General features: G+C 33.6%; 1 protein-coding gene across 14 annotated transcripts; it reads right to left on the bottom strand.

The window, feature by feature from the left end:
* LOC115242381 (voltage-dependent L-type calcium channel subunit beta-2) lies at window positions 1-26,587 on the bottom strand. Of its 14 annotated transcripts, XM_029818631.1 has the most exons (13): window positions 22,666-22,795; window positions 22,121-22,556; window positions 18,666-19,181; window positions 15,314-15,430; window positions 13,777-13,896; window positions 13,486-13,696; window positions 11,594-11,691; window positions 10,039-10,044; window positions 9,819-9,955; window positions 9,316-9,481; window positions 8,768-9,137; window positions 7,922-7,954; window positions 1-3,631 (listed from the first exon to the last, which is right to left on the bottom strand). In XM_029818631.1, exons 3-13 carry the CDS (start codon window positions 18,714-18,716, stop codon window positions 3,456-3,458), a joined length of 1,485 nt encoding a protein of 494 aa, XP_029674491.1. In that variant the 5' UTR covers window positions 18,717-19,181; window positions 22,121-22,556; window positions 22,666-22,795; the 3' UTR covers window positions 1-3,455. The 14 variants fall into 14 exon arrangements, with proteins under 14 accessions (XP_029674491.1, XP_029674482.1, XP_029674483.1 ...); XM_029818622.1 differs by lacking the exons at window positions 18,666-19,181; window positions 22,121-22,556; window positions 22,666-22,795 and adding exons at window positions 24,945-25,386; window positions 26,289-26,587; XM_029818623.1 differs by lacking the exons at window positions 18,666-19,181; window positions 22,121-22,556; window positions 22,666-22,795 and adding exons at window positions 24,945-25,196; window positions 26,289-26,587.
* Window positions 26,588-27,341: the final 754 nt, after the last annotated feature.

Genomic DNA, 27,341 nt, shown 5'->3' with positions numbered 1-27,341 from the left:
ACAGTCGAATCGTTCCAAGGATTATAAATTCGACAAATATTCGCGATGTAAGCGTGTCACGTACTAAGAAATTCCCGTAATATGATATAAATATACCTCTTTTATTTTTATAATTTTAGCATAAAAATAAATCTCTCTTTCTCTCTTTCTCTCAAAGCTCTAATTACACAAGTATCTTTTAGCTAACAAGAGTACTGATTCATGCATTATTCACAGCATGTCGACGCTGTATAAGTGAGTACTTGAAGGATACTCGTTAAAGGCTTCTTACAGTATTTACATAACATCATAGGCGAGAAATGTGAATAAAAATATACAGGATTATTTATGCCACAAATAATGTGAATTTCTGAAATTATTTCTATTTAATGTTTAAAAAGCGAATTAAATGTTCTAATATATATATATTGAAAAGAGAGAGAGAGAAAGAGAGAGGAGCAATAAATAATCTATATCGAAAGTCTATAATGAGAGTCGTACAATCTTTATACGTTGAAAAATATCGCTATGTATAACGGTAGGGCGAGAACTAAAATTATATCCATAATTTAGTCTATAATTTTATTTATAGAGAAGTGAAATATTGTAGATTTTATTCACATCTCCGCTGAACAATTATATTCTTTAATTTTCTCGTATCTCGATTAGAATTCATCGAGCGAAATAGATGGAATTCATCATATCATTTGCGTGTACAATTTATATGTATATGTATACTATGTACACAGAGCGTTTTCTTTTATGTGAAGTGTGTATCAGTGTGTATGCCTTTGTTATAGTCCTAATAAAACGTATAAACATATTATAGCGGGACACGCCCGATCAGAATTGAAAACTTTCAAAGGATTTAATATCGACATCGATATTTCCTGCTTTCGAGCCATATTTGTAAATGTGTTCGTGGGTTCGTTTCTTCATAAATCAAAAACTTTCTCAAGAAAATTCTATGTTAATTTGTCTAATTTAATTACGTGATTGATGGTAAGTATCACTATGTTAATCATTAAGTCGTCATTATCCAGCTACGTTCGCCGTCGCAATTGATGATGGATTTCAATTTCTACGATCAAATTCGAGATCGGGAGCCGTATTAATTGCAGATCGCTCCTAAGCAATCGCAAAATTATGATGGCTACAATCACTGTCATGATCGACGATCGAATTGAAATCTCTATGATCAGCTACGAAATTTCATTAAAGCTCTTTCATTTCGATTACTAGCAGAATTAGCTGTTAAAATTAGCTATTAAGATTAGCTGGTCATTTTTCTTTCTAGACGATCATTAACTTTCTTCAATTACGATTAATCGTCATTATCACTTCCCCTATTAAACTCTAGGATAGAAGTCAAATGTACCTCTCTTAAATCTCAGTTTTTATCGATCACAAGAAATATTCAGTTCTGCGTCGATCGCCGATCGTTATTCGACATAAAGATTCGATTATGGGGCCCGGGAGAAGTCGGTGCAGGGATTTAAGGCCCCAGGGCTCTCTTCACTCTGTTTCAAGTGCACTTTCTGTCATGGTCTCCTCGTCCCACGCGATTATCTCGCGCGTCTACTAGTGTTGTTGAGCTGATTTCGCGAATGGAGTTTGTCCTGCGTGTATTGCGATGGACAAGGAAGATTATTTCGATTCGACTAGGACCGATGTTAGAAAGATCGTTTGACTAAACAATCGTTAAAATACGCTCAAACTCTTAATTAAGCATTCGTGATGAATTTTTCCGACAATTGAAAAAGCGCGTGCAGATACCGAGAGAAAAGTCCATCCTTATTGCGATAAATTTTGGAATTTTACAAACAATTTGTGTCCAAAAGTTAGAATTTATGCACATCAAAGATATAGGAGATATCATATGATGTCAAAACGTACATATGAAAATTTTTGATAATTACAATAATTAATTGATTTCAATAAATTTCAACAATTAGTGTAAAGAATATTGTAAAATTGAAATTGTTCAGATAATTTCTCGTACCATTTTTCGTTATCACATATTTGTTAAGTAATATATATTTGTCCGAAAGTAAGTTTTGCAACATTTCGCGTGAAAAATGTATAGGGTCGATTTGATTATGCAAACGATTTTGTGTAGCGTACTTAACGAGGAGTACCGGATGTATATATTTTTGAAGGATTATTTCACAACGCGTTTTATGCTTTCTTCGTGTAAAGTACCATGAGAGATATCTTGAGAGAAGATGCCAGCGTGTGCATCTCGTCATGATCAACAGTTATTACGATGAGTGGTTGACACATTTGGCATAGTATGTTATATAATCGATATGAGATGGATGATTGACATGTACTCTCTATGCATTACAGCAGAGCTCTTAAGCATAATGTCATCGGACAAGTACATTTCGATGATGCTTGTGCGTGTAGATAGTTCGGTAATCGGTATATGATCAACGATATAGCGTAACTCTGTAATCGCGCTGATGACATCGCCAGAGTAATACGCGACATTGAAACTGGGACATTGATTGGTGAGGCAAGACGCGACATACAAATGTGAAAATATGTTTCTAGATATATGTGTACGAATTGTGGAATTAGTATCACGCTGATAAAATTCGTCCAGCAATGCTCAAAAACGGCTATTTTGGCATAGAATCATTGCACGTACTTTGCTCGACAATAAGCGACGTAAGTTATCGGAGTAAAGGTGTCTTGATAACCACACGTGCACGCTGCTGGTGACTGATGGCATATTAGAAGAAGAAGAAGCAGAAGAAGAAAAAGTTTTCAATGCTTTATCATTAAATCGTCTTTTGTTGATCCATTATTAACGAAGCGTAATCATACAATTGAGCTGAAATTGCAAATGCTATCGAAATGTTCAGTAGTGCAAAAGAATAGTAGTCACAGTGAACATTATAATGAATTATTATAGATGCAAGAGCTTTCGGAAGATAAGGATTCACGTTTCGATTGTGATACAAAATTCTCCAACAGTTACAGCGCAACTGAATCGCGTTCTCCAATTAAACAGCAATGAAATCTGGCATCACGCTTTAATTTTTCTCGCAAGCAGCGCGAATACAAAAATGCAAGTGTTTTCCGAGATTATAGCGTGCACGCTGCTGGCGATTGGTAGCGTATCAATAGCGAGGTTTCCTAGTTGTGAACAGGTACGCGAAGATAAATCGTCAACGGTTTCGAGATCGTCTCAAAATGCACCCGGATAGAATCGATATACATGGTAGCGTCTTTTAAACTCGGTGGCGCGTGTCGGCCGATCTGCGGATTCCTATCTTTCTTCTTTTTTTTTCATTCCCCTTTTTTTTTAGCGCGACAGAAAACAGCCCCACTAACAGAGCGCAGCGATCTTATCGCGAGGTAGCGCACTTTCTAACGTTCGGTAGCGTTACCGGGAGGCGAGCCCTTTATAGGGCGGTGGTGCGCAGATGGGGACAGCGCTGTAGCGACAGGCCCCGGGGCCCCAGCTCCTAAATAGCATTAAGAGCGCGCGAGTCCTGCTGCTGGCGACGTCTCGAGGCACTACCGTAATCGACGCCGTGCTCCTCCTCACCGTAATCGTGATCCATGCGATCTCCCCGATCCATCCGCTCCAGCCGCGATCTTCTTGTACCGCCGCTGACATCCCCGGCACCGTAACTGGCTCCTAAATTAGATAGAGAAAAATTAAAGTCATTGTGCGATTTATATAAAATCATATTAAAATGCTCAAGCAGTTTCTGATTTTGACAAACTTTATATTTTTATTATTATTCTGTGTACATATTACTATTCTTAGTAAGCTATCAGGATTTTATTGATAAAAAGATTGAAAAATATAACTCATTGATGCGATGCAAATAAAAACATTTTTATAGATATCTTTATGAATTATATAGATAATAAGAGAAGAGAATGTATTTATATACATATTATAGTTATAATAGAAATTTTGAATTTTCTGAATAAAATGGAATTTGTTTTATCGAGAAATAATTAATTGTATAACAATCACAAATTCCAATGCCAAGAAGCTATCTACATAAAATTACATGGTAAATGTTCGAATTAACTTACACCTCACGGATCGTTTCCATTTTTAAATATATTGTAGAGGGTACATTCCTAAGTAATACACGCTTTGAATTTTGTGGCGTTAAAGTATCATATTTTTTTATTTTCATTTGCTCGTTATTGCGTCATTGTCAGTACGCTTTTGGATTACTGTTTAGTTTCGCTAAGAATTTCTTGGTTTGGGTTTGAATAACCCAAACCTCAGAAATTCATGTAATCGCATGTTAAACACTGTTAACAAACTGCGAGAAATACATTATTGACAAAATATTTATGATCGTGTACCTATCCCGTAAATGTAAACAAACACTTTTTCGTCTGCTCTACAATAAATATAATGTGCACAAACTTCACTTTTCCTAATATTACTTTATAATACCTGAGAAAAAGCATTAAAACTGTGAAACTTCAAAATCGCACATCTCTGGAACCAGAAGAGAGCGCAATAAAATTCAAAACGTGTTTTACTTAGGAATGTACTCTCCACAATATATGTAAAAATGAAAACGATCCATGAGGTATAAGTTAATCCGAACATTTATCAATTAAATTGTTCAAAATTCTACTCTATGAAAAGAAATGCCACTCGGGAGTGATTATTGTTGTGAGCACTAAGGATCAGATCATTCCAGCCAATTCATTCCAACCATTTCACGCTACCTAATCCATGCAAGCTCTAAGCAAAAAAAGAAAAAAAAAATTAAATAAAAAACGATATACGTCGCAAAGACTCCGACGTTCAAACTACCATTGCGCAAGTGCGCAGAAATCGAGAAGTAGAAGAGTGTACTCGTCGCAACGATTAATGCAAATTCGAACATAAATTCCGCGAGATGATAGATCGCGTATGATCCGCGACGAGAATGAGGAAACCCTTCATAACTTCTGCCCTCTCGACTCACGCGGCTATTATATCGTTAATTTCTCTCTCTATCGTTAGATAATCTCTATTCTATAATCCTATTCTATGTAAGGGGTTGGTGAAGGGCTTGCGAAACATATGTGTATTAAAATAAAACAGGGATGTTTGGCAAAAACAACGATTGAACTTCTGATTGTGACATATTGGAATTTTTGACGTAATTACAGAAATAAAAAAGAAATTGTGTTATTCTATATTTTCAATTTTAATAATTACATATTTTTATTTTAGAATAAAAAAGAAAATATAAGATATATCAAAGTCAAATTTTATATAATTTAAGGAATAAAATAATTGTAAAACTGTGACACTTAGGAATATAAGACAGTTCATGATTTACAAACTTTTATTAATTTTACGTAAAAATATATTTATCTGTAAATAATATATACAGTAATATACTATGTATATATTTATCTGTTTTTATTTCGAAAAGAAAATATTGAGTATGTATCTAAAAATGACAAGCAGATAAGTACAAGTTCAACCAAAATAAAATTCTAAGTATTGAAACGAGCCGTTATCATGGGCAAAAAATGGAGTTGAATAACAGTGGCGTAATTGCGCCAATACATAACTGCAGCAAAATCAAATAACTTTTATAATATTTTAATCGTATGTATAAATTATATTAAAAATATGTTGGCAATAAATATATCCAAAATCTCTTACGAATAAAATAAAATTGCGTGCAAAAATCCTGAAAATTTTTGAAAAGCGGATTGTACTTTTTGACCAAAATTGGGAATATGCATGAAGAAAAAGAAATAATTGTGCAGGTATAAATTTATGTAAATGGCCGTATTTTTACGACCTTGCGTTTGGAAATAATTTTTTAAATGAAGCAGGTGAGCAGGATGAGACTCGTATGTAATAATTTACGTCAAAGTGTTTTATATTCTAGAAAGTCCTTGACTATTCTCTGCATGGCGAACTTACAGTTACCCCACTGCATACAAGGAATATAAAATGATAGAGGGAACATAAATCATTTTCTCTGCTCGAGAGAAATAAAATCGGGTCGGTTCCGTGTTTCCGGGCCCATGCACCAAACCCATCTGTACTTACTACACGCGCCCTCACAAAGGGATCCCTATTACACAGTCTCTAATTCTCTCAATCTCATCCACACCCGGAATTAATATTCACAGGCTGAACGGTGTGTAAAACTCTCGGCCGCTTTTATGCCGCATAAAATCGCAACTGCGCGATGAATGGAGGAAGTAGAAGCGACCGCACAACAATAGGTACGTCCCGCGTATTTGGACCTTCTTAATTCGATTGTTTCGTCTTGGTCTCTTGGTCATCACGACCATAGCTGTGCTGGCTCTGTTTTCGGATGATTCCCGTGGCAGCCACCGCCTCCACTTTTACACGTAAACAAAGAGAACATCGGAGTCAGAGCTCGTTGCTGATAATAACAGGGCCTATAATCTGAGCATGCCGTTCCCGACATCCTCGCAGATAAAACTATATAAATTATTGTATTATATATGAGAATTTATATTCACTTATTACTCTCGTATTTTGATTGCAATTTATCTGAATTAGAGATCCATTTGTGATGAATAATAAAATACAGCGTATATACGCTCGAAATAAGTTGCAATTAAAGATAATATTAAGATAAGCATGTATTTTTAATAATTATTAAATTTATTATAGGAGAAGAAATTTTCTGGTAACTGTACGCGTGAAAAGGATTAGGAGAGCGATTGCACAAATAAAAACAAAACATAAAATAGTCCGCACTAACAGGGAGATAAACGCGCCCGGTCTTACTGCACTGGATACAAGTTCGTATCAATCCGTATATTCGATCCGTATATTGCCGCTGAAAAGAAATATAATGTCAGGATAAGGCGATATCAATTCAATGATGAGCGAATATGCGATAAATGTGGAGGCAACTTTAGCTGTCACTGAGTTACTCTTTTAACAGACGAATTGAGACAGAATGCGAAGTTGGAACCCTATTAGATAATAACCTGACCGATAGAAAGATCTTCTACGATTTGTAGATTAATACATAATAAAATAAATAAATTAAAAATAAAATTATAAATAACATCAAAATTTCTCCATGTATATGCGTAAAAGATATTATATAATAACGTCTGTGAAATAAAAATGCGCATTTACTAACAAGTAATATCATAACAAATAATTAATTTTCTCTTATATAATTAAGAGAAATTTAAATTATAAAAGACAATGCAACAGAAAAATATTACATAAATTTTTTTTTACTACACAATCTGGAACATCGACATAACAATTGTGTAAGAATTGCTATATTTTGTATGTAAAATAGCATGCAACAGATAATATGTAATAACAAGAAAAAATAAAGGTAACCCGAGAAAAAAATAGACTTATGTAATTATATAAAATCATATATGATCACATATGATTTTTTTTTGCATATTGTTACTAAAGAATTTAGAAATTGATGATGAGTATAATTGCGAAGAAGATAAATAAGAGAGAACTCGCAAATGGAGTATAGCTATCATTGGCTTCCTGCCTCGCGCAATCGCGCAATAGCTTTGGCGTTAATCTGGCGTAGCTTGAAAGCACGCATGGATTTTGCAACTTTTTTCGAGCAATTATTATTTACGTAAAGAATGAGCTTCTTAAAATAACTTGAAAAAATCAGTAAATTTCATTTTATATAATATTTATAATAAAGAAAATGTTACAATTTTTCCACAATATTAAATTCTATTTTTTTTGTCCATTTTTTTCGGATATGTATAGATTTTGACAGGATGCAATATGCAATGCCTAACTATCTTTAGCAAGTCTTTGTGAAGATAGAACACTATATTCTCTAAGACGAATCCATATAATACGTCCACATGCAATTTAGCGATCCATTTGCTAGATAAAGATAAAAACAAGAGATACACAAGTGTATGTATGCAGAGATACATGCTGAGGAGGAAAATATTGATTTACCTCTTCGATGATAATAAGGCTCATGAGGGGCACCTGAGAGGACAAGAAGAAAGTAGTGTGTTAGTGGCGACATTGGGTCTCGTTAAATTTTTGAGCAGGCCAGAAGGCACGAGCGAGGATCAGGATATTGGATGAAGACATCACAAAACAGTCAAGACAAAAAAAAACTGCTTTTGCTATATTAAATATTACAAGATATTTGAATAATAAATAGTTAATTACGTCTTTTCAAATTTATTTTCTTCGAATACCATAATAAATATTTTCCGCGAAGTCAGTATTTCGGTCACTAACTAGCTTTGTGCATTGCCAAATATGTTCATAGACGAGCTCTATTTCCGGTCGGCAGTGCCAAAGACGTCAATCGACGTATTATGCGTCATTTTGCGCTATGTGTCACTGCCAAAAGTGATATATCGTTGTAAATCACATCGGTTTTACATTGTTTCCTGTGCTGCTTGACAATCTTGGATAGTTTCCACAGAACTATTACCTAACGACCGAAGTATTGACTTCCGAGTAAATCTCTACCCCCGCGCGTGTGCTATTTAAAAAATCTTTCTATTATTTTAAGATCTGTTCTTCTTAAAATTTGTTCGAAAATAAAAATATTTTTGATCGATTAGAAATTTTCTGTATTTATCATCATCTTTTTAAAAGACAAATATTTCGGCTTTCATAATTTTAGTTAATGAAGAGAGAGAGAGAGAGAGAGAGAATAGTGGACGGAAATTGATTATCTTATTAAGTTGAGATGTATAAAATATTTGTAAGTCTAAAGTTTTTTAAAAATAATTTATAACTAATCAATAATCTTCGCCTGATCTTATGAAATAATCGTGATACCTGATGGCACGCGTTGCGTGTATGTATCTGTCGGTGCGTCAGGTGCAGGCACGGCTCGTGGCACCGAGGTAAAATCTGGCGGATGCGTCGCCCTCCAATATGCTTCCAGATACTCGGCCACGTGTTCGCACGCCTCCTCTAATTGATTTTCATCCAGGATGACGTCAAACATATCTGGCGGACATTGCGCCAGTTTTTCCGCGGCCACCATCTGCACATTGAGGTGACGTATCTGCGACTTCCCTCGGGTTTTAATCAGCCTCTGCAGAACTTTTGGCGAAGAAATTTTCAAATAAACGATCGTTGGCGCCAGACTGGTCTTCGCTAACTGCGATGGATGGTTTATGGTATCGCAATCCAAAACAACTAACTGAAAGTGTACATTAAACTTGATCCATTAATTTATTCGAAACGGATAAATTTTATTATATCTAACTTATATCTGAAAAGCTTTCTCTCTCATGAAAGCTCTCTTACCATCAGAATAAACATAATAAAATAGAAAAACTTTATACAGAAATGTTGATCTAAAATATCTTTTTACAAACCTGAAGAGTTCTAGCAAGTTCAAAAATCCTCTCGATCTCTTGCTGAACTTCCGCTAAACAGCTGCTCCTGCTGGTTGACCGTTCCATTATTGCTCTTTTAGTTGGATTGTTCAGCAAGGATCTTTTCGCTAACGAAATATCTGCCATTACCCTCGTGATAATAATTCTGTAATAATCAATAATTTTTATGCAATTAATAATATAAAAAAAATATAAGTTAAATATTAATTTTTTACTGCTTAACAATTTGTATGGCATGTTTAGTGTGCATAGTATGATAGTAACGTATATTTTTTTTTCCAAATTTAATTATGAAAGTGAGCAGATATAGAGAGAGAATTAATGACAACTAATGCTCGTTTTTTTTTTACTAATATAAAAAAAGGATTAGCTTGCTAGAATTAACACAGCTGTTTATTTTTTTTTTTGTTATGCAGAAATATGAGAAAAAAGATTAGTTGATTTAAAATTAATAGAGATGAGTCTAAAAAATCGAGACAGACCTGCCTTCGAAGCGATGTTTAAGGAAATCGAAGAGTGCCTTCTGCATCATATCTGTCACCTGATAACCCTTGAGCGACGGCCCGACCAGTACCACAGGCCTCATGGATGGTACCACGTCGTAGGGGGTCGTCGTTTCCTGAAAATTCGAGTAAACGATCAGTCCGGCCAATCAAGACGAGCCCCGTTCGCCGGTATCGGCCCCAGGATAGTCTCACTTACGTAGGACTGCGTGTGAGCACGGTATGCAACATTGAAACATTGAAATCAGTTAATGGCCATGTCGATTTGACACATGCGACCTCCTGCACGGCCAAAGTCCTTCCTTGAACGCCCGCCTACGGGACATCCTCTTCAACGCCGAAGGTACTTTGGCCAAGCAGCATGTTAGTAACTACTATATTGAACTAAGGTATTAACGGCCTCCTAATCGCATCGACTAAATACTACTCTACGGCGGTGAACAATTTTCGTCATGATGCGCGGCTCCGGATAAAGATGATCGTTGGACGAACGCTGTACGCGTGGCAAAAAAAATTGATTAACACTTTCTTAAATGGAATCAATGTATTATTACTGATAAGCAGTGATTTCAGTTATAGCACTGCAAATAGTGAAATCTTACTGAGAAGAATCAGTTAGTGGTAACGTCTGATCTTTCAGTAAAATATCTCTTATACTGCAGTGAAACAAGATGAAAAAAATAAAGTATGTGTTTTCATTGAAGATCAGTGAAATATTCACTAATTTTCGATGAAATCTTATCACTGCTTTAATCAGTAATATTTTCACTAATTCAGTTTAAGAGAGCAGTGTTAAAATGCATGTGATAGAGTATTTAGTATTAGTCGTTCTCGTAGTATCTGCATTAAACGTTATGTATATTGACACAATATGTGATGTAATGTGCTGTGTAAAGGGAAAGTACATGCGTGTTTCAAGTTATATGTGTGTGATAATTCTAATAAAAAAATAATAATTTAGTGTAATAAAATTTTATATACTAAGTGATTTAGATATGATGCTATAAAAGATTAATCGCGCTAAAAATATTTCAACGATATTTTTAGAACTGAGTGCGAATGTTTAGAATGATTTCGAAATGTAACATATGCTTATAGATATACAGATTTTGAGAGGGCCGTAATATTTTTTGGCGTCGACTGGTAAATTTATTATGTTATTGTTAGAGAAACATCCTCCGTATGAAAGATTGTTTGATCATTAACCGAATGCTTAATACTAACGGTATAATTTCAAATTTATTTGCCCTAGTGAATATTAATGTTTTTTATCCAATATATTTTCGCTAAAAAATAAATATCTAACAATGTAATAAAATAATATTGGATAAAACGTTTTAATATGGACACATTATAAAGTTGCAAAATCGAGCAATTATATATAGATAAGACTATTAGATAGGATTATTTGTACGCTTAACTAGTGCGAGAGAAACTAATGCATCGTGCGTCTAAATGTAATTATCTTTATTGTTTAAAAATTGTGTTAAATAAAAGAAATTAAATAAACTATTCTAAAACAGTAATAAATATTGGAGCGAATAAACCTAGGGTTGTCAAATTTTCAGATTTTCTAACATCATAATGTGATATACATTATTACGCATGATGCATCGTTGAACATCACTCCAGTGTGCGTATATATAGCATTTAATCTAACAATAAGTGAAAGCATTTAATAAAAGCTCAAGAAGCGGCAAGATGTGCATGGTGCGTTTAGATAATCGCGACAACGTGATCCGCTGAATGTTTACCGGCTTCTTGAAGAAGTTCTTCCGCTTCTCCTTAGCAGGTGGTGTCGTCAGGGTCGCCTTGCCGGGTCGTACGTTGCCGACACTGTCACTGTCGTCACCTGTCAAAAGAATATGTTCGCAATTACTCAAAATCTTATTTAATTTACGTGTGAACGACAAGTCCCTCTTTCTCTCAAAGAAGCTATCAAGAAGCATTCAACTGATGTGATGCAGCGTAGATATAATTCGCTAATTTATGCTCGTGTTTTTGCTTATAGTAGCGGCTATCAAAGATCAGCAGCTAGCTACAGCAGTACTAAGAATCGCAGGTGTGTTGACATGAGTGGCACAAATAAAATGACTTACCTTAATGATTTTAGCAATGTAATAAAAACTAACTAGGATGTGTATATAATGAATAGAGGAAGCAGTGAACAATCTTTTCCACGAGAGAGCAGAAATAAAGAAGCTCGCATCTCCGTGTAAACCGCAAGGAATAAAAAAAGATATTATTTAATAAAATTGAATTAAAGAAATAGCATGTGTATAAGAGCCAGCGCAATAGCGGTAGCGCATACTTTGTTATAAAGTTGTTATAAGTAAAAAATTTTTTAACATACATATAACGAACGTTTCGATCCCTTTTTTGGGCCATCCTCGGCGTAATTCAAAACAATAACAATAAAATGACTGCAAAACGCAAACATTGTCACAATAAAAATGCTTACATAAATTGTAAAATCAATGGAAATCGTCAAATCCAGGGGGGACGGGCACAATATAATCTTTAAATTAAGTATTAAATTTAGCTGCGTTCAATAATATTCATATTTGTATCTTTAAAATTGTTAAAAAATGTTTTAAGGCGGAAATTTGGAAAATAAAACTAAGTGTGCAGTAAAATAACAATAACAATTGTGCAATAAAATTTTAATAACCAACTCAATATTCTTGGAATGGAAGTTAGGGTATGACAATAAAAAGACTCTATGAGACCTATCACAGTGCCTCTTTTTTGACAAGCTGGATATTGAGATAAAAAGTAAAGATATCTGCCTCAGAACATGTTTTATGAAATCAGTCACAAATTATGTAATTTTTTTTTTTTAGATCGTGGTGATGTCAAGAAAGTTTAATCTATTATTTTCCCCAACTTCTACCGTAAATTGTATTCAAGAGTGGAAGGAATTAAAAATGTCTAATGTGTAATTTATCAAATTAGATGAGTAGAAAGGGAACTTATTGATTAATATATGTAGACCGGTTTCTAATAGTTACTTGTGTTTTAATAGGCAGTTTCCTTAAATTGTTCTCATCGTTTTTTTATAAAATCCACAGTTAATTTATCTGTGTTTGTCACAGGTAAACTAAAATTCTCACCCAATTGTATTAAACAGGGGTGTATGTAGTGGAGGATGGCACAAGCCCAGATACACTTGTAGCAACCACCTATCCGTGGCAGGGACATTAACGTATCTGTGTAGAGTATTTATATATTTTTCAGCCAAACCAATGATTGTTAGAAATATTATTTAATGTCGAAATCTGATGAATTGCAATAATATTAAAGGAATTCTACATGTTTTATTAAGTGTTATAATATTAAACATAATTCGTGTACGCGTGTGCGCGCAATTTCATTCACTTGCGGACTACGCAGAAATTGCTTTAATCTAAAATATTTGGGAGCGATATAAGCGCTGAAAGCTGGTGTTTGTGTATTTAAAATAGTAGGATACTTAGAATTTCAAGCGAACGTTATTCGTCACGTATTTTTTTACTACCGGCCTGTAGCAATAATCCGTCCGCCTGTAATACACTCGAGGATCAAGCTGAGAAATTTCCCGATCAGGTACATCGAATTGAGTACATCGTGAATTTTGGGGGAAAGAAAGAAGGACGTGCTAGGATACCTGGCGTAGGTGGTGTGGAACCACGTGAGGGCATACCACTCTCGCCAAGGTTCCCTGAAGACCCTCCTCGAGTCGAGTACAGGCCCTTCGTACCACGCGCGGCGCTCGCCTGTAACCTTAAGGCCTCCAGCTTCACCGGTGACGGGATGAAACCGACGTCGCAGTTCTCTTTCACGAGCCTGCCAATCCACCAGTTGTTGTCGTACTTCTCCTGAAAGAACGCGCGGTTTATGAGCAAAGAGAATTTCAGGATGTATAACAAAAAAAATCTAAGGAAACATGCGCTCCTACCTTGATGTGAAGAAAATCGCGGACGTCAAAGCTGACGGCGGAGCCGTGGACGGGTGAATCATCGTCGACGGATCCGTCATAGCTCACGTTGGTCCGCACTGCAAACGCTACCGGCTTTGACTAAAATGTAAATTGGAAATTGTACAAAGAATTTGTAAACGCGTTCTACATTATATTTGCTTAATCAATGTTGCAGTATTTCGATTTATATCAATAAATATTTCTAATTTTTGCTCTTGCCAATCTCGCGTTGTAAAACATATAAAAAAACGATATATTTTGTTTAACTAAATTAATTTCATTAATATGATTTTTTTAAAATATCTGCTTTATAATGTAAACCATCTGCGATTACTCAGATACGCGGGAAGAAAGTTGGGCTATATGATTATCAAGTTTGATGGCAAACAACGCGGTGTCGTCGCGTACCACCGTGTTTAGTTACGTATCATCGCCCACTTTCCGTGTTATCGACTTTTCTATCGGGTCACGGTGCAGCTTCTATATCGCCATGTGTACACAAACACGGATAGCTATATCGCTTGTATGAAGTGGAAAATAAACCGACTACATCATCGCGTCGCGTCGACGAGCTTCACGGCCGATCGACACATTGTCAGCTTATGCGTGGACGCATTGCCAGTGACAACGTCGTCTTTTCAATAAAGAATAAAGGACTATTACAACGAAGCGAGGAGCTTTTCATTTTTATTGCGACGAACTATCCCTCGAAGGTCGTCTCCCGCCAATCAATATCTGTTCATTACTAAGCCGAAGAAGACTGAGTCGATCAAATCCTCATCCTAACTTTATTTGCGTTTGCCATTTAATTCTGCTACCTTCGTTAGGCAATTTATCAGTCTTCGCAAATTGTTCGCTTAAATATTTCTAAATGTAAAGCGTGTAAGAAATATTATTACAATGCAAGGTGTGTTGCATTTTAAATATTTTTTTTTTATATTTTGTAATTGAATCTAGATTGAAAGAATATTTTTTAGCAAGATAATATTTGTGATTATTTTATATCATTCTCTTTTATATTTGTATTTCTAAAAATTTACTCCAAAAAAAAATAAAAATAAAATAGCGTAGCAAATGTAAAAGTATTTCGACAAATATCTTCCACGCATGTTTTTCTCATAAAACATCTCTCGACATGATTACCGACATTATTGCCGCATCTAAGGCTGCACTCGTATGATTCTCTAGATCGGATCGTATTTTTCTTCATGACTTGGAGTATAAGCGCAAAAAGAAGTTCCGCAAAGCGATTGATTGGCACTTTACTGAGCTACGTTTTATTTCATTTTGTTTTTTATTTCCTCGATACTGCATTCCGTCGCAGACGCGTCCAATTTCGTCGCTTTTCATGCAAATTCTCGATGTTTATGATGAAATACGGCGGATGATAAGATACGCCCGCTTGATCGATACGCGATGATCCAGCGTGCAAAGAGAAAAAAATGAAAGAGATAAAACGGCGCGTCACTGTAAAGGAGCGAACCAAACTGGAGCACGTGGAGGATCAATGACTTACCCTGGCTTTTTCGAGCTGATTGAGGGCCTGCCTCTCCTTCTCGCGTCGCAAGCTTTCCTTCTCCTCGTCCAGCGAGAGATCTGAGCTCGGCTGCGAGTAGTTCGAGTCTGCCGAGCCCTAAAATCAGACAAGTTATTCGTGAGATCCGTGTAATTTCGCAAACACAATTAGGTTTTAAAAAGCATAGAAAAATTCACCATTTATTTACATTTACATTAGTTTTAAATATTAATTCATCTCTACCGCAGTATATTGTATTTAAGGGCAAATTGACTGCAAGTTTTTAATAAAATATTAACGCCCTACTACTTTAATTATATTTTTCCTTATATTGGAAATAATAAAATAAATAAATTTTATAAATTTTTATTCACTTGGCGCAATTTTTTGGTATCATTATTTTTCAAGGAAATTAAAACAACTGCTTTTATATAACAGTTTTATTAGTTAAAATGTTTTTATTTAAATAATAATAAAAGAAATATTTAAAAATAATACTGTTTTTTGTGTAACACTTTTTCACATAGCGCGTGCACTTGGCGCCTTTTTTTACCTTTTTTTGAAAAGGTAAGTTTTTAGGGATTTATAAATACATTACTCTCGCAAACATATTAATTGCAATATTCTATGATTGAGAGAACTTGCATTTTTATATAAGATTACTTATAGCAAAAATATATTAACATTAAAACATCGCCTACGAACATTTTCTACTAAGGTAATTCAATAAATAAGGTAACATATATTAGCAACTATACGCATATAGCATGTTTTGTTACTTTATTTATTGAATTACCCTCATACATCGATATTTCAAGAGGAGTTTTATCTCTTGAATTCTGTATATTTAAGCAACATCTATTTATTCTGTGTAATCATGTAACGCTAACTCTGACTTTGTCCGCGAGACCGTGAATGATAAAGCGCCCTACGACGCAGTTGATTACGTCTATCACGCCCTACAAGCATCGGCGTAGATTACCTTATAACAAAGGAAAGCAGTCTAGCAAGCGTTAATTAGTTCCTGTTAAAATTAAAAGAATCGATCGAGTATAGGAGAGAAGACCTACGCATAATTAATATTCGTCGTCGTAAACAAGAGATTGAGGCTAGCATGAACTTTAATTAACGTTAATGGGACCTAGCGAATATAGAATATCAGTGATTTTATTAATGTAATATTAATGTAATATTTTGATCAATTTAATGCCACAGAGATCCTCGGATATTCAAATGCCAAACTCATTTATGTTTATTAAAAATTCATATGAATTACATATGATAATTCTCTTTATTCTATAAATATTACTTGGAGAGGCATCTTTCCATATATCTGTTAAGCTCGCCTCTCTATATTAAAGAATAAATTATATACTTCACTTAACGCAGCTCTTAGAGTATATTTTCTAAATAAATCTTTTTGATATAAAGTTATGTTTATCTTAATAAATAATTATTATTTTAGAATAAAAATAATAATAAAGTTTTATATGCTTAAGAAACAGAACTTGTGTAGAACAAAGACTTCACTCAAAAACAAAGATAATCTATGCTCCTATTTTCAGATTTAATTATGATATTTAAATCACAATAAAAATTTTCATGATAATAACATTATCATATTCATATTCATATTTTAATTTTATTCTTATATTAATTTAATTATATTATTTCTCGTTTAATCACTCAAGATTAATCGTGCCACGTTTAGTTTGCATCAATAAGTTGCTATTTCTGTGGGAAATTATCGGTATCGTCTTCCTCTCAAAAAGGCTTGTTGAAGAACAAATATATTTGTTCGATGGGCCATAGCCATGCCAACAATCTTTATAAATATATAAATACATGCGTGCCTACGATACAACTATCTTGAGTGTCCTACAATTTGCATGATAAATGCAAGAGAAAAGAGAATAGATCGACTCAAAAAATATACAACGATGTTCTAAAAAAATATTACTTAGTAAATAATCTTTTTATAAAAAGTATTATTGCTTCTATCTTATTTTTTCTGAAAGTCTTCTGTATTACAATCATGCAAATTGCAAAGTAAAGGTGTCGTAAAGATAGGCATGCATTTATGTATTTATAGAAAGCATTTATATATAATATATACTTTTAATTTAATATCGAAATCAACGTATCGATAATACTTAGCGACTTAGCCACTTGGTAGTACTTTTTCATGATATATTTTAAAAATCTTTTATATATTGCTACGTTTTTTTAATTAAAAAATATCAGTTATCAGAAGATTATTGCATGCTATTTTTCACGAAAAAAACGAGAAGCGTCAATAATATCCATATGATTTAAGAAGACGGTAGAGTGAACATTGATTCAATAAGCAATCAAAATAATCTTGTCAAATATGTGCATTGCAATTATTTATGCATTCAAAATAAGAATAATTGAAAAAATAATTACTGTTAGAATTATAGCTCAGCTAAAATTAAATTATTCCAAATATCAATTAAAATTTTAATTATTTCAAGAATAAGCTGATAAATTAAAAATTCTATCATAATTATATATAAAAATAATTTATGTTTACTATATATTTATTGATGAAACGAATTACAAACTCTCAATCAAAATGAAGTTGATTTAGAGTTTAATGCTGGAGATCTTCGTGCAAAATTTCAGCAGCAATATCTCGAAAGATGCATAAATTGAGAAAAATACATCAAGGATAAAAACTGCAGTTCAAGGTCAATAAAGCATACCGTTCAAGCACGAAGCTCGATTTCATGCTAAAAGAAAAGTTAACTTCGATCAAACGCGCGATTGGTGTAAATCATTGCTGTAATGATGGCACGGATGATCGCTTCTGCTTTACGCCACGTGCCTAATATGGACCTTAAACGATATGCTGTAGAAAATCTTATACGTCTACGAAGCGGCGCGTCTTTGACGTGATCGAACGCTTTTCCTTGCGCCTCCTTGCTCAAAGTGCGGTCACAATATATCAGTTATTTTTATACGGAGGCCTCTCTCGTAATATGTAAACTCCTTTGACGTGTTCAAGTTTAATTACAATTATTCTTTGACAAGAGAAATAAAAAGGTGAGCAATGTTGTATAAACATATTTTTGTTTATTATAGCCTTGCGAAAAGTGGTTGGACAAAGAAATGACCAAGAGCGAGAAGAGGACAAAATTTATAAAGAAAGATAAAATTATATCGACATAATAACTTGAAAGGGAATTTGTTATTAACAACAGACACATAATGTCTGTTGACGATGTTTTGCTAACACCAATTTATGAAAAAAATAATAAAACATCTTCGACATTTTTTATATTTGTTGAATAAATGGAAATGAAAGAAATCCGTGTTTCTCTTAATATACCTGGGTAAATAGCTTGTTGTAGCCGGAATTGTGTTGATTGTACCCGATCATCGCCGGGAATCATCACCATGGATGCCAGGGCTGTTGTTTTGATGGTACTCAATCTGCCTTCGCTCCAATTTGGAGCCAAAATTTATCGAGCTGATACTCTAAGCGCTCTCGTTTAGTCCATGCTACCGCATGACTATTTTCATTCTCGTTATAATGCTCGATCTCTCTATGTTGCACTGATATTCGAGCTTGTGCCGCTACGCCATGTTAAATGGCGCAGTGGCACAGGGTTTCCGAGAACTTTTCTCAGGCACGTCGTATCTCAAGCTTTTTTCGCTTTCGTTTGCAAGCCATCCAAACACGAATCTTCATCTATTCCTGAGCGATCATTATCATCATCATCTCACGATGATAGGTTGCGGCGCGTTTTATATTCATAGCGAATAATTAGATCCGAGATTTAAAATATTCCTTTCTTTAATAATAGCTCTCTGTAAGATACAGTAGAACTTCGATTTAAATCAACTGCAAGAAAGCATGTCGTTGAAAAAGATAATACAATAAAAAAATATATGAGAATATAATAAATTACATTGGACGAACGATGTAATTTATCGACCTAATCGCGTATTGAATTTAGCATAATATTGATTTTCACGGACTAAATATCGCCGTACTATTATAACAATGTATTATATAATATTATACAATTAAGACAAAAATGAAGATAGAAAAATAAAACAAAATTGAACCATTTTCTAAATCTATCCGTTCCATAAATGACCTGACCAAATTTGCTTGTGTAAGAATATAGAGAGACACTACAAAGAAGTTAATGCAACTACCTAAAATTGTCTGCCCCACATTGCCGAAAATGTACATGTAAGCACGAAGCATCAATAAATTATAGAGCAACGATATACGAGATAGAGGATAAAAATAGCTCGTACGTCAACGCTGGTAATAATGAATAATGGATTCTATCACTAGTTTCTATACACATTTAGAACTAGATATTCTAGAGAATATAAATGTTTTAATTCTAATTATTCTCTGATGAATTGTAACTATACGGTAGCATAATCATTATCAGTTTCGAATGATCTTTATAAGGATTGATAAAACCATTACGTCTACTAAAATAATATTACGTTCACAAACCGGCTTCAAATCAAACGATCATAAAATGCACGTAACGATTTCTCAATCCATCACTTCTGCTATGATTCGGTTGATATAAAGTTGAACTACTTGCACGCGATCTATTCCATTAATCGTCTAAAATATTCACCGCAATCACAGTTGATTGAAAATTTCATTGTCTATGCGATTCGATAATTCTATTAGGTCATGTGATATGCGAGCATCGAGCTAATATAAATGTTGCAACAGGATTTTAAAATACGATCCCATTAAAATGTATTATTTTCCGCTCGCATGCAAAATTCATTTTTTTCACTACAAAATATATCAAAGATATTGACAACGTACTGCTGAAAATGAGAAAGTAGAGTGCAGAAATCTCCAATGAAAAATAGAATTTCTTTAATATATTATTTTTATGTGTTCTTCACATTGTTTTCTCTTGCTGTATAATTTAAATTTTAATTCTTTCTTATAAATAATAAATAACTAAAAGTAATTTGAATAAAATCTTTTTATTTATTGAAAATAAGAACTATTAGTAATTAAGAAAAATTGCTTTTATTTATAGAAACTTATGATGTCGTAAATTTATTTGTCACTTTAAAGATTGTGAATCGCCGAGTTTGAGAATAATCGCGATAAATATAGAAACTAATTCCTTTTTCCTACAACGATAAGTTTTAATTGAAATTCGCAATCAATGGTTTTATTTATCTGATTCGTACGTCTATAGCTTTAACGACAAAACTTTTCAGCTGATTGTCTCCGTTATTGAAGAGTTCTTAAGCTAGAGAAGATCGGAAGTCATTGTCGGTGATGCTACTTATGTAAATCGAGTGTTTACAAGCGTCGGATGCAATCTACGTTTTTCAAAAATCAATTTAGCGGAAAATCTCAATCAATGTAAAAGAAAGATTACGTGCAATTGGCGTTTGTTGTATATAGCAACGATCTTTTAGACGAAGTTTTCAAATTTCTTATAATTAATAACCATTCAATTTAGTTTTCTATGTTAAAATTGTTTTAAATCGTGAGAAAGATGAAAATCTTCCTTTATAACATAAAAAATAAATTTTTTAAAACAAAAGATATCTTTTATAATGCAAAACTTTCTCTCTCTTTCTGAAGAAATACTTTATTATAAAATTTAATATATCAGATTAAAATTAAAATTCTGTTTAAATAAATTTTTAATCGAGAAATAAATAATGTATGTGTGTGTTATATTCTTACGATTAAAATTTTTTTTTACCCGGTATATATGAAGTGCAATAAAGTACGTTGGGGAAAAGCTAGGAATTTAATTCCCGCTGTTAATTTTCGCTATAATATTCCAAAGGGGGAGGCTTACATTTACCGAACCTATTCCGGCTTAGGAAAAAAAGAAAAATGAAAATGCTAATACGCAGTAAAAGTGAAAAAGTAGAAATTGGATTAGAGTAGTAAAGTAGTGAAGTGAGTTAAAGTAGAGTAGAAAAGAATTACGTCGAGCATCGTCACGCAATTCCCCGATCACCTCATCTATCTGGATAATTAATTAATCCATTGCAGAAATAACTTCACAAATAACCTTATCATTCGCCTCGCTAGTCAATCGAAAGTGCAGCAATTCGAAGAAACGCGAAATCGACTCTTGAATTATCAACTTCATTTCTGGATAATCGATACTGTTGATTCTTTTAGAGATCCGTTACTTTGAATTTCGTTGTCTGAATCGTCAAAATTTTGATATGTAATCAAAATTAAAATATATAAATAGCAAATTAACATATGATTGATAAGAATTATATAAAATTATAAGAAAAGGAGTCTAGAATAAAACGTGAGAGTGAAAGCTTTTTGTAAACATCAGAAAAGTTTGTTCTTTGTATGTTAAAAAACATCGCAGAACTTACAAAGCCATTTTCATCAACATGAGTGGTTTTAAAGACATTAAACGAACAATATATTATAAATTTGACAGATATACCTCTTTTCCATAAGATTAATTTTTAGCTAAACAAACATGGGTGAATAATAGCCATTGCGCCCCTAACATTTGCCCATCTCTTTTGGCATTTTTTTGAATCATTCAAAGATCTTTCCTTCATGTTTCTGATAACATTGCGTAAAATATATTTTAGGCCAGAACCAATCAATCAGATCAATAAGCTTTTTCTATCATACTTTTACAGAGTTATCACATTTTTACAAAGATAATTCCCAAAAATAATTCCAAGAAGTGTCAACAAAGTGTTAGCAATATTGCACACATCTCTAATTATACGGTAAATAGAATTAATTCCACAAATTAAAACTCTTCGTCGCGTAACCCATACCAAAGCACGTTAAACCGATGGTACACCGCAGAACCGTGGCGCCCGGAAGGAGGTCAACGACATCATGCAACCTCGAGTGCAGTTTCCACGTTCCAGCTCGCTAGTCGATCGACAAATAGCTCCGGCCGGTTTTACCAATTTTTTCCTCCAAACATCTGCGTTTGTCCTATTATATTCGTCCATATTGTACCTTTTACAAACTCTTTCTCTCTCTCTCTCTCTCTCTCTTCTATAATAAAAAATTCCTTCCAAGTATAAAATTATTCACTTTCTCATCTTGGAAACCCTTTCTTTTTTTCAACATGAGAGAGCATCTTGTTTGTGGGATACTAAACGCCTGTGTTTTTTCCACGTGTTTCACGTTTCTCCGACGCAATCACTCGAAAATATCACGGGGTATACTTAAAGAATTGATATATCGATATAACGGTAATATCTAAGAAAAAATCGGCTTTCAAGATTAGGAGTTTTATCGATCACGTTGCGATCGTCTCCGGGATGATCGTGATTCGCGTCACGCGTGTTCGCGATAGGCGGGCTCTCACCACTGGAAACTTTCACCCCTGCGAGCCCGCACGGCAAGGGTGAACGCACGGCCCGTAAGAGCGATTTGGCCGGCGGTGTCTCTGCGCGCACTGACACGACATGATCCTGGCAAATCACTGGCTGGGTCACCGTTACTCTGGCAATAGTGCCGTTTTCCGACTCGTCCGTACGCGGGCGCCACTGCAATGGTCGGTGGACGACACCCCCGTGACTATATCGATCCGAGAGGTGTTTCATCCCCGGTTCCTCTCCACCGCGTTCCTCTTCTGCAAACCACCCCGAGCATGCGACCTGAACGACAACGGCAGGCCACTGCTCCCTGACGGCAACGTGTTCTATCAACCACTCGGTGTACACGTATACTCAGATATCAACCGCCTGACCATGTGAGGGGAGAAGGTAAAATTGTCGAGGAGCTATGGGGATACAATTGTATGAGACAAGCGAAAGTTGTATAATATATATGAGGAGAACACACAATTTTTCTTTTTTCCGGAATATATAAAGACGTATAATGATTTTTAAACTTATGCAGATAAATTATTTTTATTGGAAATATTATTGTTTTGACTTAAATTAATTAAATTATTTTAGGCACGTAAGTAATTATATAAATCAGTAAAAATATGAATTCAATATAAATCACATTTTGCATATACTTGCTGGATGATATGTAATATTGGATTTCTTTTTTTACAGAAAAAATTTATTTGGTATAGATATGATAGAATTCTCCTATCCAATTCGATTCTAATATGTTGTCAAGTTGTTTGTTTTTATTACCGTTAGCAATACAATGAAATGAGACGATGCTTTCGTTTTCCAGTCCATTTTTATTTACGATATGGTTGTATGAGTATGTCATATGTCACAAACACGAGTAGAATCGTAGATAAAAAAATTGCCACTTTTACCTCAAAGAGTACTGACCCACAGCATTTTTTATATATTATATGTATTGCTTATTGTATTGTTATTTGACTACGAAATATAGTTTTGCCTGATTGCCAACAACAAATTTCGAATAAATATTATTATTTCTTATTAAAAACTTTGCTATGGAAAACTAAATAATGATCTTGAATAATAATTATTTTTGTTTTAATATTATTTTTATTAAATGGTAAATAATCCTATGCTAGATAACTTTGCTAGATAATAGCAATAACTTTGATTAATATCGATTAAATTGTGAAAAAAAAATTGGCATTAAATAAAATTTATTAATGTTGAAAATAGAGCTAACAAAGAACTTAGTTATTTTCTGCAATTAGTTTCATCTTGGAATCCAGGTCACCTTTATAGGTCACGCAGGGTGCGTGCGCGTATCACCTTCCTCTCTTTCAATCTGTCACCTTTAGGTTCTGCAGTTTAAAATTGTAGTTTTTTAAATATTACTTATATTTATCTTTTTTTAACATCATCTTTTATTAATTTTATTATTTAAAGAATTGGTCCTTTCAGATTTTTGTTATATTTTATTATTTTTTCATTTTTTTTAAATAAATTTTGATAATTTCAAAGATTTTGAGATAGATTTATAGTTTGTTATATTATCAAAAAAAGATAAATTTAAAAAATTATTCAAATATTTTGCAGATACAAAGAAATGTGATAATTCTGGAGTACTTTGTAGATATATAGAGATACCAACTTCGATCTTAAAATCGCATCTCATAAATAAATGATCGGTGAACTATACGAGCGTTACGGTAGCTTCTTTCATCGCGGTCACGTGGCGCAAAAATAAAATTTAAGAGCATTGTGCTCGCAAAGACAGAATGCGCATGCTCGCGATATATTATAGGAGGTTGCGGACGCAGATAATCGAACTGAAACTCGCTATTATAAGCATATCTATTTTATAAGCGAATCTAAAACAATCTTACGAAAAAATAACATTTCGTCAATGGAAAGATTACAAGTATGAAATAAAATATCGATTTCTGTTTCACACACATACGTATCTACTTTTGTTTTATTATTATATAAAATCTCTTTAAACGGATATACTTATTAATGAGCTCAGCGATGCAGTAAATATTCCGGTCTCGATATTTTCGAGATGCAAGATATTTGTCGGAGCCAAGGCATTTGGCAGTTATTACGATTGCGAAGACTTTTAGTAGCTGAAGGACATAGTTACTATTTCAGTAGAGATTTTCGTTGCGATGAATCTATGACTGATTATATTTGCACGATTTGTCGCAAAGTTTCGTTGATATTAATTCATAAATTTGACAATATTATAAACATATTTGGAGATATTTTAATTTACCCTTCTTTTTCCGAAAGATTTGTAGTTTTCCCGCTTCACTGGCCGCCGTATGTGTGCCATGTCGAAAAACGGAAGTTGGTGCACGGAAGAGCAAGGTGAATCAGAGATGATGCTCGTTGACACTGAAGTGCAATGGATCTATCTCTTGACTAGGTCAGTTTTCGTCAGCTTTGCAAATCCGTCAACTTCCGGCACGAAATATGTCGAGTTCTGGTTCGAAGCCGCATTTATCACGTTCTACCGTTCTGTTTTCTTTTAATCCGTCGAGCACAGATACACAGCATGTACATGTTTCATGTGGAGAAAATGCATCGAAACATTCAATTTATATACTTTCGATCTCAAAGATTAAAAAAAGAAAAACATACTATCACTTTTTGCAATGATTGAAAGCATTTTTGCAATTGTTGATTGGAGGTTTGTAGTTTGCTAGAATTGTTTACTAGATCCAACAAAAGTTTCAAAGTTGTAATATTATAATATTTGCGTTTATTATGAAATATATAAATAATTTTTTGATTTCTTCTTTTCCCACATATTTTATATATAATATGGTTTCATGTTCACATATGAATTGAATAGATCTTGAGATCATCAGACTTCCTTCAATTTGCACCAAATGTTAATTTTGACACTTAAATATGTGCTGGTCTTTACATATGTTTTGATTTGATATAAATTAACCAATCATATATTGTCTTATGACATAATTATACACATTTAATGATTTTACTAAATATTAATAAAGTTTTGACAAAATAGATAATATCAAATATTATGCTGTCTCCTGAAAATTCGAAACTCTTGCTTCAGACATCGTCCGATCTTTGGATCAATGCCGACAAGTTAGTGTAACAGTCCGTGACGTCTTTAAGAGTATATCAGACGCATAAATCTTTAGCCCTGACCTTGACTCATCAGCATAATTTTTAGCATCAAAAATGAAGATAAATTAAATGAAATAAATTTCACGATTGTCATTGGAAATGTTTTCGAATAGTGCAATCAATTTTTATGGACGTATATTTTTAACTGTGCAAAACATAATACATAACGCGAGATTAAATTAAATTAAAATAAATTATTAGTTATGTATTTCACAAATTAGCCATTATATTATATTATATTATTATTATATGTATATTTTTTTACCAATAATTTGAAAATTATTTTGCTGAATAAGACTCTTAAATAAGAAAAATATGATTTTATAACAAATTATCTCTCGGCCTCTAACAATTCTTAAAGAAGCTTGATCATAAAGTTACTGATGCGATCCAGTAAACAATCGCAAGAAACATTAACCCTAACAAACGCGGTGATTAATCGCCGCATTTCACACACCTGCAACCTGTTCAATTAATCTTCCTATCAATAAACCGTAAAAACTTCACTATATTAACACCAAATCGATCACTTTGCTATCAAGTGGCGATACAAAAGTCACGTGTTTGTTTCCCAGAGGACTCTAGAATCCTGATCGCGAGACAGCTAACTCAAATTATCGCATCGATGGAGAATCGGTTCGCTATTTTCAACAAAAGTTTTTCTTTCAAGTTACAGATCCTATCGATGAATCGATGAATGAGGATTTCTAGGATCCGGTGCGAGACGAGTTCGGTGTGAATGTGCTGGTGATACTGGTGAGTCGAGGAGCTTTTGGAACGCACCGCGACCTCCTCTGCTATAAATAAAACGGCGGCCGCCACATCGAAAAGTCTGCCAGCGAGACGGGCAGCGTCGATTCATCGTTAATTTCTTCGTAAAATTCGAGAATTGGAAAATTTTCCGAGTGACGGAAGTTAGTTGGAATAGATCGTGTCGTCGGCGTCCTCGAATGTATCGATTCACATGCCAAGTGACGCTGATCAGCTTTGACATCTTCCCTTTGTTCAGAATCCTTTTGCCCTCCGTGCAAAATATCGACCTAAAGAACGCTCGCAATTTTCACAAGTCCCCTATTTAATAATTTATTTCTTTAGGTATCTATGGCCGTATTTCGGCAAATTCTGGGCGTCAGGGTATCAATTTATTTCAAGCTTTGCTGAAAATTCTCAACAAATCTACTTTTACAACCCACATCTTATTTTAAAGTTTTATAATTATTTTTATTGAAAAAAAATGTTCTAAAAGTTTCCTAGAATTGTTTTAAATGATTTATTATCAGCTGATTTAGCTGACTCATATTGATGAGAGAAAAAGAAAATTTATATAAAAATTTGAAAGATTTAATAAAATTTTGTTAATGCATATATTTTTTCTATATATATTCAATATATATTAAAAGATATTTATTAATAATTAAACACACAGCTTTTTTCATGTTTTAAAATTGTAACTTGATATATATATTATTTTTAAATACTATCATAAAGTATTTTCTTAGATAAATAAAAA

Source organism: Formica exsecta, unplaced genomic scaffold (assembly GCF_003651465.1).
Source record: "Formica exsecta isolate Colony F162 unplaced genomic scaffold, ASM365146v1 scaffold591, whole genome shotgun sequence".
NCBI lineage: Eukaryota > Metazoa > Arthropoda > Insecta > Hymenoptera > Formicidae > Formica > Formica exsecta.
The sequence above is the reverse complement of the archived record's forward strand: the minus strand, read 5'-3'. Positions and strand labels throughout refer to the sequence as shown.